The sequence below is a fragment of the Chlamydotis macqueenii genome, chromosome Z, assembly GCF_036417535.1.
Source record: "Chlamydotis macqueenii isolate bChlMac1 chromosome Z, bChlMac1.mat, whole genome shotgun sequence".
In the NCBI taxonomy this organism is placed as follows: Eukaryota; Metazoa; Chordata; class Aves; order Otidiformes; family Otididae; genus Chlamydotis; species Chlamydotis macqueenii.
Genome location: NC_141593.1, coordinates 22166559 through 22187282, shown reverse-complemented (window position 1 = coordinate 22187282; position 20724 = coordinate 22166559). Strand labels below are relative to the sequence as shown.

Sequence of the window (20724 nt, the reverse complement as noted above, 5' to 3'; positions counted from 1 at the left end):
TTAGGATCGGTGTGCTTTTGTATGCATTCTTAAAAGATAGGAGACTAGTAGTACCGTTAATTGAAGACTAGCTGCACTGCCACTGTTTTATGAACTTGGCTGTATTTTCATAATAGTAAAATACCTATCTGCAAAGTAAAAAACTTCATACACACAGCTGTATACTAGTCTTAATACTCATACTTGAAAATTTTCAGCAGAACACTCTGCTGTATTTTTATTCATATACCTGTATAAATATGAAAATATGTACTTGTATACAAATAAATGTAAATTACACTTATATAGATTTATGTAGACTGACTTTAGTGAGGTGGTCTCATTAAGCACGTGTAAGAGCATTCACCTGATTTCATTTAATGAAAATTTAAAAACAAAAAATAAAAATGACTTAGTGACAAAAATCTGCATTATTACTAATCCTGAAAAAAACCCTAAAGTATCTAAAACTTGACGTAAACACATGATTTTGCAGAAGTTATAGAAATGACAGGAGGTTACAAAGTATTTCTTGCTTAATTTTACAAGACAGAAAAAAAATCCTTTGGGTACCCACTGTCTCCTATGCTAGCATGTCTCCACGCCTTGTGTTACATCAGCCAGGTTCTACTTTAAGCTGCCAAACAATCTAATAAATCTGCCACCACCACCACAGCAAATGTATAACCTTCACTAGCAATGCTAAGACGGTTCATATTGATACTTCTATACCTGCAATGGAAAAATACTTAATTATAGAGCTCAACAAGTACATTGGGATATTTGTTACTCTGAGTTTATTGGGTAAACTTACAATTTTAACACATCTGAAAATATTCTAACTCTAACAGAGTTCACTATGACCAAATCTGGTGCTGACCAAAAAAAGAATTTGATAAAGAATTTTAAAATTTTAGATTTTTAAAAATGCTATCTATTGAACTTTAAACCTTCCATTTGAAGTGACCACCTCAGAAGCAAGTATTTTGTCAAGCCAAACAAGCAGTCCTTTCCTTGTCTACAGAAAGTAACTCTGGCACATGGGTGAAAAAAAAAAAAATTCAAATGTTCCTGAAAGCATTCTCTCCAATCTTGAACTTCACTGAACTCCAAATGATTTTGTCTTTCTCACATTCTATCAGTTATTGCAGATGTATTATCTGCATTAGAAGGCACTAAAAGTGATGCACAGTTTACTGGTTTTCCTGGTATTTTTGATTAGTCCTCCTCTCAGTGTACTAGACACTTGCGCTATGGACCAGCTACTGTTGCCACTTGTCAGTGTTCAATTTTATCCACTGATACATGCCCACCCCGGCCATTTCAGTTAAAGCAGCACAAGATGATACTGTCAATCCATTCCTCACCTCACTCACTGAAACAGTTTCACCTAGAATTTACCAATATGTACATCACATTAAGCTACTGTTCTCATTTTTCAGATGCAACTCTTCATCACTGACAAGTTTACTTCAAACTTGTATTTAAGTATTATCTAGTGAAAATCATATTAGCTGGACAGTCTTCCCATTATTATTTCCCAAAGTGAGCATTCTGACAGGGTACTTCAGAAATTCTTACCATCCTCAGTCCTTGGTTGCTGGGGGAACATGTAATTAGTAAGTACTGTTTTCTGTGTGTCAGGGTCAGCTTCTTTTTGAAGAGGGATAAGTGGTTTAGACTAGGAAGCAAATGAAAGAAGGATATATTGTAAGAATATGCATTAAAAAGTAAATATGATTTACATATCACAGAGTATGCCTGTCCCATTACTTTGAAGACTACTGTGCCTTGCATTAAACCATTTCTCCTCTGCATAATTTTCACAAAATGAAGTTATTAACATGTCTGGTTTTGACTGATGACCGACTCTGACCGAGAAATGAAACTCAGTAACGGCTTTAAGGGAAAAGCAAACAATAGATACTAAAAAAATAACCTAGTTTCTTGCTAAGACTCATTACTATCTCAAAGTAGGCTAGTCTGGAATACACAGATACATTTGGCCATTTAAAGCTGCAGACAATCATATAAAAAGAAAAATTTTGTACTTAGTTGTTCATATTGCTGCCAGATCAACATCTCCCACCCTTTACAAAAAAGAGCAGGGGATTCTTGAAATTACTGTATTAGTAAAAGTGCTTTCACTATACTACTACAGCTGAGGCTAGTGGATATCTGCCAGCCCTGTACACCTTAATGCTGTTCAGGAATTCAGCATAGTACAGAGGGTTTTAATATACAGCAAAAACACAAGCCACAGGCACAGGAGTTACTACTTAACAGCTTGAAACTCGGACAGTTACTGAGTCCAAAGGTGTGGCAAGAAATCTAGCTCAAGAAAAGGCATGGCAAGTTTCCCTAATGGTATAGCTGTGGAAGAAATAGCATGGTACACATTCAAGGACTAGCTTATTGAGCACTAACTCTCCTGTGTAAACAACTCTGAATTAAGAAAAACAAAAGCCAAAAAACCCAAGATCTGTTAAATTGCATTTTCTAGCAGCACAGAACTTTGCCAGAAGTATGAAAGTCTCCAGAGACAGGTAGGCTCAGTTTTACTTCAGAAGAACTCAAATAGTAACTGTGCAGTACAGTATTCAGGAGAACACAGAACATAGTAATGTCAAGGAAGTATTGATGTATATACACAGTAATAGGTCACACTATTTAACAGATGGCTCTGTACTTGATAATTCTATTTTTAATTTTAAAAATGTTCACCTGATTGTCTGATAGCCACATAGCAGTGAGCTGTTGCAGTTTTGTAAAGGTAAATGGCAAGTTCTTCAGTCTGTAAATTACAACAAAGATTTATGTAAGTACACTTATCAATACTGTTAAGAAACAATCCTGCATTAGCCTGTAAAAATGTTTTAAAAGGACACTTACAGATATAATTAAACTAATAACCATTGACAGTTGAAAGGCAACAGCATTTAATTTAGATTCAAAGTTATACCTGGAAACAAAAAAAAAAAGCAAACAAAAAAAAAAATGCATCTCTGCCCAGTTTAGCAAGCAGCTTTAAAAAAAGTGACAATGTAACTTGATTTTAATTCAGTTCAGTGACTTGAATACAATTTTGAAGGCAATTAACCTGAATTAATTATTTTGAATCCTCAGCATTTTATCTTTCAATATACGTGCACACCAATTAAGAAAGAAGTGCTCCACCTGAAAATTATTGTTCTTTTCCAAGATACATCTGTGGGAAAGGGGCTACTCTGGATAATGGAGGCTCTGGCATTAATGGATAAATCAAGCTACAGATGGACTACAGAGACACTGGATTGACAGAACAGGAGGGAGAGCTCAGTTAGACTTATCTCTCCCCATATATTTCAATTCTGCAAATTAGTAATTCCCAGAAGAGAAATGTTTTCAGATTTTAATGACAAGCTCTAATAAAACACAACTCTCTTCCCCAGCACACCCAAGTGTTTCACACTACACTGTGACACTGTTTTGTCTCCTCCATATGCAATTTAGGACACTATTAACTTTTAAGGAAGAATCAAAAGTTTTATGAAAATAACCAAACTAATTCCTCAGAAAAACACATACTAACAATCATGAATGTATTGAAGCTGTGCTTCAATGTATGTGCCAGGTGCCAAAATCATTAAAATAAAGACAGCTTAATATAATGAAACTGCAAGATCCAGAATACAAGAATAACACGTTAAGTATGTATGTGCATCTCAGTCAGCTTCTAAGCTGTGTGTGAGATAAGGAACGATGGCATAATATATTCATAATAATACCTCTACATTATTATCCCATTTGATACAACTTCTACTTGAATAAATGCATCCACAAACCTATTGTCACTCAGATTGATGACTTTTAATTTCTGCATATCGCCCATTTCTTCAGGGAGAAATTCAAGCTTATTAGAATGCAGAAACAACACTGTAACATGCTTCCAGTTTCCAATCTGAAAAAAACCCCAAAGAATTAATTCATCTTCACAACTCTAAATATGAAAACTTTTACTGTTTTTAAACAATAAGTATTACAGGTATTTTTGCCTGTAAAGTATAAATATATTTATTCTTACATATTAAACCTTTTTTTAGTTTGAAGACACTAGTAATAGATTTCTACTTCCTGTTTAAAAGAATTCAGACTTTCATTATTTGAAAACTTGTATATTTGTATACATTCTCCTTTAAAAGCATACAGAAAGAAAATTACTCAAGAATTAACCTCTTATGCAAAAATTATACAGACTCTATTGTTTAAAATACTTTAAAAAATAAATATTACAGTTTTGTAATTAAATACATACCTCTGATGGCAGCTGTGTTAAAAAGTTATGATCTGCAGCAAATGTCCTTATATTAGAAAGCTGCCCAACAGACGAAGGCAATGTTTCAATCTCATTGAAACTACAGTCCAGTTCTTCTACTGATACTAACCTGGGGAAAAAAAAAAAAAAACCAAACCAAAAATAAAACACTCCTCTATACAGCTTACTTCATCCAACATTAACTAAATACTTTAAGTTTAAATAACGTTAATACCATTATTAATTATAAATTTCAAATTTAATTCAAAATAAGACTTTGAATCTCAAGGGAATTAAAATCCAAGAAAAATCCCTTACTAACTGTCTAAAATGTCGTTTGTTTTTTTTTTGTTTGGGTTTTTTTGAGTGACTGTGGGTTTTTTGGTTTTGTTGTTATGTTAGGGGTTTTTTTAAATCTCCTTTACACTGTCTTCATAAGAGAGCATTCAGTGAAAACAGCGGGGTTGGCAACATGAAATGTTTTTGTATTAAATGAAAAAGTGCTAGTGCAAGGCACTGAAAACTTTCAGAAGGGGACAGATCATAGTCAAAGAGGAGTTGAGTGCAGTTTCTGAACAAGAAAAGAATCTCAAGAGTTAGAGTGAGTGAATCTGAGAATCTGTCAGTGAAGACATATTTTGTAAGTTCTGACAAAAAAAAGATAACTTACATTAACTATAACAGGAAAAAAGAAATTGGAACAAATAGCTTTCATTTGTATAGCACTTAATTCTGAATATATTTTTTTTTGCCATCATTTGCAAGTTTTAAATTAAATTGCTGAACACCAAAATATACATTAAAAAAAACCTGCTGATGAACAGGTGAAAATCTTCCGTATAATGTAAAAAAGATAAATGTGTGTGCATGTTCAGATTCACTTTTTACAAACTTTTTGATAGTAGTTCAATCATTTGCAATATTTACTACAGCCATGGCTCTGTTACCACCACAAACCAGTTTCAGGCACTTACTGCCTTTTTAAACATCTTGTTTTATTTCACATTCCATTTTTCTTTTACAGATTGGTGGTTGCATTAATAAATGAGGAACATATATGTTTTGACATTAAAAGATACATAAAGAGTATACATGCTGCAAACTAGCAGATATCAAAACATTTGCTTTCAATTTCAGTAAGACACTAAAATGTAGAAGAAATTAAATCAAGTAGGTGTAAAAACATTCAAAAGAGAAGCCACTGTTACAGAAAAGCGTGCAGAAAGGCAATTCAACTTTTTATTCAGGTGAAGTACCTACCCTCCTATGGAGTTTGGCAAATAAATTAACTGGTTTTCATCAATTTTAAGTGTTGTTATCTTCTTCAGGGAACCTGTAATAAAATGAAAAGTAAATTAAAAAGGACATTTGAGTTCATTAAGCTTAGTTTTAATTTTAAGTTAAGGGGAAAGATCCACTATGGGCAAGCAACCACATCTGTTTTCCCTGGCTTGCCTATTAGTTCTATATACCTAAGGAAATAAGCAGATGAGCCAACAGAACTCATTTGCCAGCTTACCACATGCCAGCCATGGGCAGGAGGGGGAAGAAAGGGGGAGAAAGAAAAAAAAAGTATTTTTTTACTCTGTTACAGTCAACAGTTTGTCTTCCATTTACAAACTACTGTGTAATATTAAGAATTCACAAAAACAAATACAAATGTTGTTATTCAGCTACACATTACAGCTTTATCCAAAACTGGCACTTTCAATCAACTGAAACTTACATCTAAAATGCCATCTGTCTATTTTCAAGTGTTCTGTGTCTAAACTATAATAAGCTTTTAACAACACGAATTAACTGAAAATACAAACCAATAGACTCTGGCAGTTGCTGAAGTGAATTACTGGATAACAGTAGGTCTTGGAGGCTTTCACAACCTGAAATACCTTCTTCAACTACTTCAATGTTGTTTTTAGAAACATCCAAGTAGGTCAGCTGTTTCAAAGTGCCTATGAACTAAATGCAAGAGAAAATAATGCATTCTAGAAAGTGCAACTTCAAAACAAAAAATCTAGCAGATTTGACAAACTGTCTCCCAAGTGTAATGTCAGAGGAAATGATAAAACTTATTTATCATGCTGAAATACAATTTTATGCAAAATATTCAAATTTTAAATGAAATATTTGGTGCAGATACATACAGTTTATTTTTTTCCACACACAGAGAAACACTACAGTAATTCTGCAGGTATCTATAGTCAGTTTGCTGCAAATTCAACAGTTTAATCAGTCACTGTGAATCAAGTAACTGAAGCTCTAGAACAGACTTCAGACGGAGATAGATAATGTAAGGACATCATTAAGCTCCAGTGAAGTCTTTTAATGCTTATTTTTGCCTTTTGTGTAAAACTGCATCCTCCTCAACCTTCCAATCAACAACAATGAATCCCTAATTGTACTAAACTGAAGAAACAAGCCAAAATACAAGCTTGTATCACCTTTCCATATGAAGTAAGAATAAGCTTGAAGATTTGTGCACACTACTCTACTAAAATCTTCATAGGGAAGATGCAGTCACTTTCACAAATACAGTTTTACTTTTATTGCAATGTAGAAAAGTTTAATACATCCAACTCAACTCTTAAAGGAAGAATTAGCTGAAGTGAAGAAAGACAGTAGAGAAGACGACTGATTAGCCAAGAAAGCCTCATGTCAGAAGACTGCTAGTGATTCTAAGTCTGAAAACAGACCAGTTGTTTCCCAAATTTCAAATACTCATTTACTAGTTCACCTGAACGTAAGAACAGGTTTACAAGTACTGCAATAACGTGTCAGCCTGGACTCCATGTAATTCTAAGAGATGTCACGAACCCAGACGAAGTCAATAGAACATTTTCTCAAGAGCTGGCCATGCTCCCTGTAGATATAGCACCTGAACAGGCATTGCTAGCTTTACAGCCATAACCAGTAGAAATTCACCCAGCATATTTATCCTTTAAATTCCTGCTTGCTGTATAACAAAAAATTATTCCTTTTTGGAAGAACCAGTCAACCCTAAATTTGATCCGTGGTTTGATCTAGAATTTTTGCCCCTTTCCTGAGTTACAGCATAATTTTCAGATGAGAGGGATATAACTTTAAATGAAAGAAAACCTGTGTACCCAAGTCTCATGATTAGTGACAATTCCTAAGTAGACTAGTTAAGCATTTAAGTGGCATTTAAACTTTTGGCTTTGAGTAACATTAAAATTACATAGCATCTTTAATATATATGATAGCTGACAAAGCAAATACCACTGTAAATTAAAATACTAAATGTTTAACACAGTAGAAGAACTTACCCCTGGAATAAGTGTTAGTCTATTACCATCCATCCAAAATTCCTTTAAACCACTCAGTTGTTCAAGTACTTCAGGCTGTAAAGGGAAGACATTTTTTTAAAAACTTCATATAGAAAATAGTGAAAGGCAAAAACAACTTCAGTGATTCATTTATTCCAACTTTAAGTAATGTCTTATTATAGCTGTTACATACATTGTTTCACTGGGTACAAGAAAACCCATATAATTAACTTTTTGAAATGTAAATACCTACTAGATATACAAAAATATTTTAAGAATTTGACCACAGCACTAAATAATCCTTACAGAAAGTGGTTGTTGGTTTTGGTTTCTTTTTTTTTTTAAGCAAAAAACATTATTTTTCAACTGGAGCACAAAATAAATAAATGTTATGTGCAAAGTTTCCTCTCTCATGGAGGAGGTCTAAAAACCCTTAAATTCTATCAACTCAGAAGATCTGTTTTTTAAAAACCACAAATATTTGTGTTTTGGGGGAAAAGGAAAATAAATTTAAATTTTCCAGCAACAAGTGGTGCATCTGCATGATACAAGCAAATCACTCCATCCATAACATGAAGGGAATGATTGTGCTTCTAACAACTTATTGCTAGAAGTATCTTACATATCAGAGAAAGACCACTTCTTGGTAAACATCCTTGTTACACATGTTTTCCTATTTAAACTTCCCTTCTGAGAAAGTAATATAAAACAGGTGCTACTGCACCTTAACAGCTACAACAAATTTAAGTTAAATGCAGAACTCAATTTTGTTATATTACAGATATCCAGCATTCCTGAATAACGTGCAGCCCTGACTCTCAATAATTAATTTTCCAAGCGAAAATCTTAACTAAAGCCTACCTTTCAGACAGACCTTTATCCAAAAAAAGCAGCTTCACACTTTTTTTGTGCTTTTACCAAATACAAATACAAATATATGATAACCAATAAGAGTTTAGAATTTATTATAAGCCAAATAATTATGTTTATAAGTCAAACACATATTAGCATTAATTTTTTACCAATACAGTAACTAGACAATATCACAGCATCTTGTTTTCAAACTGAGGAAAAACATAGTCATATTCATCAGAATATGCACAACTTTTACAACAGGCTCCATAAAGTAGCAGGAGGTATACATATTTGCTTAATAGCACAACTCTTAAGCTGATGTTTATGTTTTCATATTGATTAAAAATAGATTAAAGGATAAAGAGAATGATAAAAGATACAAAGCTCTGTTACTAAGGCCAAACTCACCACTTCTGTGAATTCATTACTTCCTAAGTCCAGTCTCTCCAGCTGAGTCAGTCTGGACATGGTTCTGCACAGGAAGGGGATTAATAAGGAATTAGATTTAAGAAAAAAACAGTTACATCTGATCTTCCTGTATTCTTACAAATATATTATTTTAAGCAGTAGCAGGTAGGGATGCTGTTCTGTAACTGAACTGGTATCTAAATAAGGTCAATTTTCACACATGGTTCAACCAGGCACATATCGATGACCATGCCAACCACTGAGCATCACATGAAAAAGTACAATGCAACTCATCTACAGATCATTTTACAAAAACTAAAGACTACTAGAGTAATCTTTATGATCAAGAGTAACTCAGTGAAGCTGCTCTTCTGAGTGCTTCAGCTTTTCACCTACAGTCACAGAAAGCTTTCTCAGCAGCCAAAGGCTAGTTAACTGCTTGTTTTCTTCCCAAAGAAAGACCACTGCCTAATGATCAGCTAAGACAGGAAAGACCACTGTTGAATTACAGTAACCAACACTACCTTTCTTCCCCTCCAGGCTGCTGACAAAGTTGCTTTGATATGTTATGGTCTGGAATCCTAAATATTTCTCTAGTCCTACAACAAATCAGATTATTAAATTGGATTTTGTGACACATCAATACTCTTTAAGCCAACTATGGGAAAGAGTAAATCAATGACTGAAATAAATTAAGATCCATTATTTGAAGCTGTGTTTTGGAAAAAAAATTTCCTCCATTTAAAGTTTACTTTGGGAAACCCTCAGAGATTATCTACCACTGTTCATGGTGGTCTACACAATCAGTACTCCAGTCAACAGCAGTACTACCTAAAAATATTTTCAAAGGGGCTGGGAATCTCGCATGACAATATGTTCTGTATTTATTCAATAACAGATTGCCATAGAACAATTAATAGTGTGTAGAATTTTCAAATATAGACCATAAGTATGTAAATACTATAACATTCTGGAAAACTAAATATAAGGGCTTCTAAATGGTAGTGTCTTTTATGTTATCAGAATATATGTATGAACACTAATATCTTTAAAAAACATCTGCATGAGCACAACATGCTCTACACAGCTATTCAAAGCTTCAGTTGTTCTTCAAACACACTAAGTATTACCGTTGCTCTAAATATACAGTTCAAAAATTACATTCTATTGAAAAATGCCTTATTTATTGGAAGTAAGTTAATATGATTATTAACATGATTCATGAAACAATCTCCAAACAGGATTATACTCAACATTTGTCTAGATTTGATTTTCATTATATAATAGTAATTATGCTGGGGACAAACTAGGAATTTAGCATAAGTAGGTAAAGACATGATCAAGAAAAAGTAGAAGCACTGCACACATACTACATACAGGCTTTAGGGGAAACCTTTTAACTCACATTCCCACTGTCCCAAAGAAGAAAAGGAAAAAAATACATGAAAAGGCTACTTCCAGAAGAATCTGAGAAATATTTTCCCTCATTTCTTAATGTGATGAACCAGATGATTACCAGTAAGTCAGTTGCTAAAATTCACTTTCTAATTCTAACATAAATAATCTAAGTCTCTCTGAAACACTACACAAGCTGAATTGCTCAAAGCTTTATGAGACTATGCCAATATCAATTTTAGTGCCATATATTCTAAAAACTTTGCCTCAATGCTGCTCCCAAAAGCAGAGCTGAAAAGTCCCTTAAAGGATCTCACATATCATTCTGCAGCTTTCAAAACCATACTGTAACACCATATGGTACTCTTCATAATAGTTTTGATTTTAAAAGTCTTTAGATTCCTTGTGTTTTCAAGCCCTGTTAGCTAGACTAAGGGCTACTAGAGAGAACAGTTCAAAACTTCACTGATTATCTATATTTCAGCCTCAAAAAGGGAGATTCATAGCTATGTGGGATTAAACTTAATAAATTTATTTCAATATTTTTTTAAAATTGGCTTATTTTAACTTTTTAATAGTCCTTTCAACAGTTTTATGACAGTACCTTCATTTTTATTTGATCTGAATTTTCAGCTTAGAAGGAAATACAAATTTTAAAACCGAATGAGAAAACACCAACAAAATTTGGAAGTTCAATCTGATTTAAGTGAATTTTGATGAGGCTGAACTGAAACACAGTCAGATGAGGATTTTTACTGTGGTTTGACATGAATGGATTTTTTTCTTCTAACTCAGCATGAACTCTTCACTGTTAATTTTAATATTTTGGTAAAGAAACACCACCCCCCCGTCCCCAATCAATTCCCCAGGCTAACACATTCTAAGGTCTGAGTGATTTTTTTTCCTTTCTCCTCTACACCATTCAAGTGTGAGACCAAACTGCTTCTACAGCTAACATCAGATTCACAGAATCTAAGCAATGCAGCTCCACTTCTACCCACTGCCAAATTACACTACAGACAGCAACTGAAGACCTAGGTGCTCTCTTCCCTTCCCATCCTGCTAGTGCTAGATTTTTAATGGCTCTACAGCAACCCAAAGTTTCCATTCTTGCCTTAATCTTCACTATCTTACTAGAAAAATAAATACATAAATACTGTTACAGTTTTCCATCAAGGGTCCTGGTGTGTTGCCATTTGGAACCAGACCAAGTATCTGCAAACCTCTTTCAAGTATGTGTAATATCAACATTATGTAACATTAACAGTATAACCAAGTAACTTTACTGATTTGGGGGCCTTTTTTTTTTTTCCCTCAGAAAAATATTTGTAATCTAGCAAACACATCCACTCAACTGTAAAACACACACAAATGTGTTTGCAAGACCAGGGCTGCAGTTATTTTCCTCCTCTTCCCCACTGCTTGCCTAATCTGTAGCACTTTCAGCTATTCTTTGACTGATATCTCTTTACTTTTCTGAATTGTTTATAGAGCAACTTCAGACAAAATGCAAACAAAGCTTCCAATAATGTTAAAGTAACAGGAAAATTCAATACTAAAGGAAGAGGAATACAGGACTGGAAACAAAAGTTTACATGATCCCTGAGTTACACCTACTTCTATCTTTGCCATGGTGCTATGTAATCTCTTCCATAAACTGAAAAAAAATCTGTGTAATAATTCATATTACTGAACTTGCTGTCAAATCAATCCAACAAAACGAGATCAGGTAGTCTAAATTATGCCTCAGATTCTGATATTGTAAATAATCAGTTTCACTAAGGTTAACATCATCATTTATTTCAAGTAGCAAATAATTCAAGAAGTGTCTCTGATAGCAAGATTGGGCTCTGAATCATCGTAATTACACTCTCGAATAAGTTGCTTCTTTCTAAAAAGTTACTCTTTTTATTGACAATTAGGCAACAGACAGAGGCCTTAAAATTAACTCCAAACAAATGAACTTCTTATATATCCATTGGATCACTTTCCCAACTTCCAGCTACCTTTCAGATAAATGACTCTAAAATAGTCTCTGCGTATTTTTGCCTTCCTTTCAGCAGAAATGTTCTCATTTGAGCTGGTTTGCATTATAATACTGCCAGTTTTACAGTCTCTGGCTGTGGATAATCTCCAAGCAAAATGATGCATTTGGCACAAGGCAAGGTTGATTTACTGTGTTGGCATTAATTACTCGTTTTGATCAACAGTCTTTCAAGTGCTTTATGCTTTAGTGTTAAAAATTATGTGCATGTTTAATTCAGCAGGAAGGCTAGCTGATTTAGTAGAAATTTATCCAAATACATTTCTCATTACAAATCTGAAAGAATTCACTGTAGGTACAAAAATACTTAAAAGGAGAGAGTGACACAGAAACAAGTAAAGATAGTTATATACTATAGCAAAAATATTAGCATGTACTGCTACACCTTATTAGCTTCATAAAAAAGCCTTTGGATTTTCTACACTGTTTAAAGCTGTATAGCACATTCCTTTTAAATTGGAAAACTGTGCAAGTTCAAATTTCACATCAGCTTCTGTTCTAACATAATAGTTAAAGCCAGGCCATGGACGTTTTTGTTGGTCAGGTCAACTGCTGCACGGTTTTATTACCCAGAAAGGCAGATTCACCTCTTGCATACTAGGGATGCCACAATGAATTTCTCCTCCCCAGTGTAATCGTGCATAAACAATCTGTTTCCACTGCCTCACTGTAGCAAAATGTATATTAATATGGTTAAATTGAAACACATAACCCCCCTGCAAAAAAACCAAAACCAAACAAAAAAGTAGTCTCAATAGCCTTCATCTCCCCTAACTGAACCACAAGAGTACCAGAAGAGAATACTAAAGGTGGCATCTCAGCATGTACTGTAGATCATTATGGAGGTGCTGCAGATGATATCTTCACAACAGCTGCTGTTTAGCTTTCCAGCAAGGATGAAACCCTGAAAACACTGAAGTCCACAAAAAAATTCCCAGCAACTTCAACAGAAATTGTATTTGGCTTAAATACATTACAGCATTTATTTAAATCTCTCTTATCATTACAAGAGACCTCTGTAAACTACTCTTTTTAAAATATTGCATGTAATTCATGCTATTAGTGTTAATTATGGCAATTAAGGTCAGAATAATTCTATAAATAAAATCTGTATTAGCTATAAATTTTAATTATAGCTACTGTTCCTCAGTTGGGAGTAATTTAATTTACACAGCTACTACTCCAAACTACACGTCCTCTAATTTTTTTTCTACTGAAAATTAGTGATAGCAGAAAGAGCAAAGAAAGCTAGAGAATATTTATATCACATGAATGAGTAGAATGCTTCACGCCTGTAAGATTTAAATTCACACTTTCTGATGCTACACATTTCATTCCAGACAAGTTCTGGCATCTTTATACAGCAAACACCACAGTACAGTATCTAGGCACACAAAAAGGGAATTCCAGTAGAACATACCCCTTGGTCATGTCTTAGGCATATAATTAGGTACAGTCACTAAGAAAACTGGCTGTTGTATTTGTTGTATTTTTCACACTTCAGCCTACTGCATGCTGTAGGCTGCTAGCATGAGACAGAGTGAATATTTAATTGTTAGCTCATCCTCTTCTCCACCAAAACATCTTTCATTCATCAAAACCAGTACCACTCTTTACTAGTTTCTTTTGCTGGAGGAGAACGCCTTTTATAGCACACCACAACATATTCAGGACTCTACAGCTGGTTATTCACATCCTATCTTTGGGATCTCAGTTTCTCTCTTCTTTGACGTTTTATATCTCTGTTAACCCACTTAGACCTCCAGGGTCCAAGTCAGAAAATTCAGAGCCTTGCTTTAGCTCATCGAAACAGCAAGAACTGCAACACCATCAGCTTGGGCTTGTTTGATGAAACAACTGAGAATTGCAAGGTAGGGTTTAGAAAGATGCTAGATTACAAGAGAAAGGTACAATTGGATTTACTGTTAAAACAAATGCTCTAACAATCTCCAGAACTATTTTACTATTAACGAAAACACATTTGAAGCCTATGCGGCCATTATGTTAAACAAGCCTGTTGCATTATAGAATAGGCATGGCATAACAGATTCCACACAACGCATAACGAGTTATTACTTTCTTCAGCCCTGAATTATCTTAAACTATAAGAAGTGTTCAAGTCATCCGAATCACATTCCCTCAGTTATTCTGAGCAAACATTTCAAACTCAACATTGATTTAGAGATGACGATCTTAATTACCAATGCCTACATCTCAGACACTCGCCCATCAGAACCATACCCAGATGAGCATCTGGGCAGCCATACAATACATCTCAGAATGATCATCCTGACATGCCTACGTGCTGATTTAAGAAGCTCAACAGGTGGATCAGAAATCCAGAGCTGGACAGGGATAGAAAAAAATAATAATAAAAAAATCTCTGAACAGGTAGACTAGAGAGTCTGAAGAGAGATAAAATTTCAGCAGTATGAAGGCAAAGTCCCTTGTGAGATCTTAATCTAGTTACTTAGCTACACATTTTAAGCTGTGATCTACTTTTCAATATGTACAACATTATTAATATAACTACAGAAAAAACCCTCCAAAGTTGTTTAAATGTCATCCATACTTACTTTGGCAGTATTTTTAATTGGTTTTCTCTAAGTTCCAATATCTGGAGTTTAGTTAATCTGTAACAGAAAGGTGTAAAAGATTATCACAATATACTGTATTTTACGACAAAAGCAATCTCTGAACTTACTTACATTACTGAGTTTCAAAAAAGATCTGCAAGTCTGAAATACTTTTTCTGTAAGAATGCTAGTATGCTTTGTGCATAAATCTGCATGTTATTTTAAATTCATTAATTTATTGGGGTTTGGTTTTGGTAACGCAGGAAACAAACTAGATCTTGCCTGCTTTTCTGGATCTGTTTGAAGCCATGTGTCTTTCTTCATCCGAAAGACTTTAAGGCACTTAATTGGATTCATGATGGGTACATATTATCATCACATATAGAAGTAAACAAAGAAGTAATAGAAGAAAGGTAGGATCAGCCTACACAAGTTAAGATGCTGAATTTCTAATACTGGTAATGTATCAAACTATTTCATACAAAAAGCCTCATCAGAGGAATATCTGTGGTCTTCCACATTGTAAAAACAACCCTTAAATTTTTCTTAGATTTCCTTCCATATTCTCTTTCTAGTCAGCTTCTTAATACGTTTTGATATTTCTGTTAGAAGGCACTTTGACCTTTCCTTCAGTAAATCCTTGCTTGCGAGATAAGTAACCTCCAAATCCCAAACTCAACTGCTTGGCCAAGATAAGTTCAAAGCAGTCTTGACATTCAAGCTACGTACCATCCCCAGTGGAATTTTTTTGCACCAGGACAGCAGTGACAAGACTATCTTGTTGTTAAATGAAATACAGAGACTGAGTTTGGTTTAAAGACAGACAGGATTGTAAAGACAAGAGTTCTACATGTGACCCACTAACAGCCCTCCTGACTAAAAAAAGAGCTCAGTGAACAGAGCAGTCTTTCCTGAAGGCTCTTAACCGAGTACATTGTAAGGACAAAGACAAAACCTTTGATTTTGATTAGGTAGTAAGAACTACACTTAAAGTAAAAATAGAAAGCTGAAAACAACTTATTTTTGCTCTGGATATAAGGTCATTTTTAATGCATTTGAAAATAGCAATCTGCTGTGCCTATGAATAACCTAAGAATACAACAATCACCTTGAAACAGAGCAGAGGTCAATGTAGCCCAGCACTGCAAGCAGTACTTGCCATCTGGTAGTAACTGCTGGAGGGGAACCTCCTCTCCCCAACTTCTAAAGAAAAACCAACCCACTAACAGTTCTGAAAGAATACCCTAATAAAAATCCAGTTTGTGGTAACAACACTGCTGTCAATCTAGGACAGAACTGGAAAGGACTTCCTAGCCTTATTACCCTACCTGCATCCTATGATACCAATCTGTGACTGCTGGTTTTGGCTGGGAAAGAGTTAATTTTCTTTACAGTAGCTAGTATGGGGCTATGTTTTGGATTTGTGCTGAAAACAGTGTTGATAACACGGGGATATTTCAACTATCGCTGAGCAGTGCTTACACAGAGTCAAGGCCTTTTCTGCCCTTTGCACCACCCCACCAGCTAGCAGGCTGTCAGATGTTGGGAGGGGACACAGCCAGGACAGCTGACCCCAACTGGGATATCCCACACCATGCGATGCCATGCTCAGCATATAAAGCTAGGGGAAGAAGAAGGAAAGGGGGAGTGTTTGGAGTTATGGCATTTGTCTGCCCAAGTAACCATTACCTGTGGTGGAGCCCCGCTTTGCTGGAGATGGCTGAACACCTGCCTGCTGACGGTGAGCAGTAATAAAATTCTTTGTTTTGCTTTGTTTGCGTGCACAGCTTTTGCTTTACCTTTTAAACTGTCTTTATCTCAACCGACAAGTTTTCTCACTTTTACTCTTCTGGTTCTCTCCCCCATCCCACTGGAGGGGAGCGAGCAAGCGGCTGTGTGGGCCTTAGTTGCCAGCTGGGGTTAAAACCATGAGAGTGACAAAACAGAACTTGTTTGTTTACCCTCAGATTTGAGTGGTCATCTTGGGCTTGAACTTCTGAACCCAAGCACAACCAAACACTGTATTAGGCTCCAGTTGGTGTTCTGCTTTGATTACAGGGAAAATAGCTACACAGTTTGCAGCTTTTCTTCACAATATAAGTATGTAGTCAAATGCCTCAGTTGAGAGTAGTAAAAGCAAACCTCCATTCATATGCTAAACTACACATATGTACACAGACACTTTGTTGACTTTAGTCAGAACACTTCTAATAAGCTAATTCTGTGAACTTAAAGACTGCCTTTGGTGATAGAAGGGTTCATAGCTTTGTGACTTTGTTTCACGTCCTACTCTTTCTTCAGCTAGCCCTAAGAAACTGGAGGTACAAATATCAAATTTCTTATCTGTAGAGCTACCAGGGAAATATTTTCAACCTCTCCTGGCTGGGAGATACAGTCTGTGTCTAAACTAGTAATTTTCTTGCCATAATTGATTAAGAAATATTGGACTGAAGTAGTTGTAACTTCTTCCATTATGACTGGAAGAGTTAATTCAAGTTTAATATAATAACACACATCAAATACTCAGCCTAGCTGCTCTTTAAATTCCTGGTGTAAACTCCCATGCTAAGCATCTGAATTGCTATAATGGAACTGAAAAAGTGGGGTTTCATTTAGAAAAGAAATACAGAGAACTAGTCCACTTATACTAAAGGAAAAATAGAAGTCATAGTGGCAGAATATATATATTTCCTGTGCCATGCTATCAAAAAGATTTGTCATATTTATACAGAAATATTTAATTTCTCAACTGTAAAAACCCATAACCACATAAATATTTACAAATCAATGTAAACATAAAGCTGTAACAAAGCATTATTCAACTTTACCTGGGGTAATGGTCTCAACAAAATAACTGTTGCAGTATTGCTATTTAATGTAACCAAATAAGAATGTTTTTTAAATGTAGCTTACTTTTAAATAAAACAAAATCTCTGTGTGAACACCTTGCCAGCATAAGATCAATATTCTTCTAAATCTGATTTCTTTAACTATACAATCTGTAAACAATGTAAAACATACAGTAGGCACACTTAAACTCGTTGTTCAATAGCAGTCATTCCTTGAAAAGCTAAAAATATTTCAGAGAGATGTTCTTTTTTTTTTTTTTCCACTTCCTTTGCAGTTTGGCTACAGCAGAATTTTTTTTTTTTAATCATAACTAAAATATAAAGGCAAGAGAACTGAAATACATGTATCCTATAGCAAGTTGCATTTGCAGAAGTTGCAGCAAAATTGCATATACATAACTAAATTAAGTCCCCAATTTGATTATCAATGTACATCTATGAAAAAAAATTATCCAAAAGTAGGTATTACGAAAAATAACCGTTACTGCAAATACTACTGGCAAATTGTTGAGAAAGATGATTAAAGTAAATTCATTGCAACATCACAGTAAAAAGCCTCTGGAAGCAATACTCTACATTACAGACAACATTCTCACAGGTTTTAGAATGACATTGAAGATGAATGACTTGCTTATCTTAAATATCCATCCGTAAACAATGTTTCCCTTTTAAAGCCTGTCAAAATTAGCATGCAGTGAGCTTCAACTTTAAAATGCTCTGCTTATACATTTGTATATTTAAATGTAAATATCCATGATGTACTTAAATACAACAGATGACTTTCTTAGGTAAGCATAAGCAATTCTCAGATTTCTGTACACTGGTATAAAAGGCTAATTCTGGGATCTGTGCCAATATTAATGCATTCAAATCAGAATTTGGGAGTGGAGGCAAAAAACCCCACCTTAACACCTCAGAATTCCAAAGGAACTGGCACATCTAATAAAAAATCTGGTGATTTTTTAGTAAGCCTAACAGGCTGGACCAGTACAACATCACTGAAGGACAGCAAGTACGTAATGCTCTTAAAGAAGAGGAAAAAAGATTGGATAATCTTCACCCGAATAGTATGCAAAACTTCAGCACAAATTTTGAAGGCGAGAATAAAGCATGGAGATAAATGTAATAAAATTCTGCAAGAATATACTGAAAATAATTTGCATTACACAAAGTTTTCTTTCCTAAGTATCAGGCTGAATGTTACTGACAGAAGTGCTCCAAGACCCATTTTGGGATTACCTTGTTCAATATTTTTTAACAGCAATCTTAAAGGATGGGAAAAATGTTTAAGTTGGCTGATGCCACAAAAGACAGTCACAGATTATACAGTGAGTTATTAGGACACTGTAGGGAAAAAACTTGTACAAGCTTAAGGACTTAAAAAAAATTTTAAAAGGGTCGAGATGCCAGAGCACCAAGTCAAGTACTCATTATTTCCTTGTAGAGGCATCAGCCATTTCTAACTGAGGTGTCCAACACATTAGTCAATCATGTGGGAAATGACACTAGGCAGCTGCGAAAAGAGCTAGTGGAACACTAGAACATAACCACAGACATTTCCAAGAGAAACAAGAAGATAATAATGACATTATACAAGCCATGAAGAGATCTCAATTTGAATTCTAAATATAACTACATATGTCATCATCCTCCATCAAAAAGAAGATTAATCCAAACTGAAACTCATTCCAAGATATATGAATATAATCAGGCACAAAGGAAAATCTGCCATACCAGAGAGAAACAGAATTTTGTTTAGTCTAACAAACTAAAAGAGGGATATGAAAACACTGTAAGAACAGCAGATGAGAGACTGGGGGACAACACTCATGAGAGATTCTGGCAATTACACTGTGGAACAAACGAATATCAGTCAGAGAGAGCAACTGATGCAGGAAACCAGATTTCTAATGGGAACTGCTGTAACAGAGACCCTGACACACGGAGCATAAAAACCTTGCTAGCTCTAATATGGCATTGGCTTAATTTTTAAGAGGCATTATTGCCTACAGTTGCCAATAAGAGCAAGCAACAGAACTCATTTACTTCATGTGTTCCTACATAATGAAAAGTCATAGCTATAAGGCCACACACAAAACAATTAATGCACCAAATTGGAACAAGCTTAAGGCTTGTCCTTCATAAGAATAACCAACAATACTCTAAATATCCCAAAAGCTTGTACCAAAGCTTGCTTTTGTTTTTGTTTTTTTAAAAAACTATTTCCATATTCTGAAGTGGGAATTTTACACAAGTTAGAAGACTATTGCACTAACAAGTGTTTATACCCAGTTGTAAAGTTATGGGGTAGCAGAGCAGTCTGATCACTTCACAGAACAGAAGTATTCAATGTCAAAGGGGTCTGAATCTTACTTTGAAATGACATTTTACCAATTCATTGTTTTGTAATTTATTTGATCTAAACATTACCTTCCTATAGAATAGTATTATTATGTGCAATACAATTATTAGCAGGTAAACTTACAGACTCTGAATTAATTTAAAATGAATGATGCCCCTCCATATACAAAGCCAGCCCTTAGGGCAGGCAAGAAGGACGTGGCAGAGTAGTTTGCGAGGCAGCTCACGCAGAAGGGCACACAGGGAGGGAACTTCCTCTTTGAAGCAGGGGCATTCCACTGGGCGAGAGAGAGACCTGAAGTACACATAACCCAGCATCTGGGCACCAGCCAAGGGCATTCATCCTACCTGACGCTCAAGGCAGAATGGTGGGCACTCAGCCGAGAGCAAAGGCTGCAGCTCCAGAGAGGGGGTCTGCACGAGCTACCCCAGCAGTGGCCGATGTCTCCATGCAGATGGAGCTGCTGAAGCGCGAGGCAGCAGCACAGACCTCCGACTGCAGGATCTGTCTCTTGGGGCAGGCACAGGAGGCAGCCCTGCCTGCAGGAGGTGTGCCCTGGTTGCCGAGCTCCTGTGGCAGGTGACTGAGCTGCAGGAGGCAGTAAGAACCCCTGCTAGCAGGGTGGTTGAGAAGGAGTTAGACGGCTGGTTCCAAGTGCAGTCTACACTGGAACGACAA

The 20724-nt window shown here is 35.3% G+C and overlaps 1 protein-coding gene across 12 annotated transcripts in view; it reads right to left on the bottom strand.

Moving 5' to 3' along the window:
- The window catches only part of ERBIN (erbb2 interacting protein), a 122736-nt gene that overhangs the window by 26264 nt on the left and 75748 nt on the right, over positions 1 to 20724 (bottom strand). For all 12 annotated transcript variants that reach the window (XM_086771304.1, XM_086771314.1, XM_086771313.1 and 9 more), the window contains 9 exons: positions 14836 to 14892; positions 8821 to 8884; positions 7558 to 7632; positions 6088 to 6232; positions 5534 to 5606; positions 4274 to 4403; positions 3804 to 3919; positions 2704 to 2773; positions 1561 to 1660 (listed from right to left, as the gene is read on the bottom strand). In XM_086771304.1, coding sequence (XP_086627430.1) covers positions 1561 to 1660; positions 2704 to 2773; positions 3804 to 3919; positions 4274 to 4403; positions 5534 to 5606; positions 6088 to 6232; positions 7558 to 7632; positions 8821 to 8884; positions 14836 to 14892 — 830 coding nt within the window. The remainder of the gene's footprint in view (positions 1 to 1560; positions 1661 to 2703; positions 2774 to 3803; positions 3920 to 4273; positions 4404 to 5533; positions 5607 to 6087; positions 6233 to 7557; positions 7633 to 8820; positions 8885 to 14835; positions 14893 to 20724) is intronic.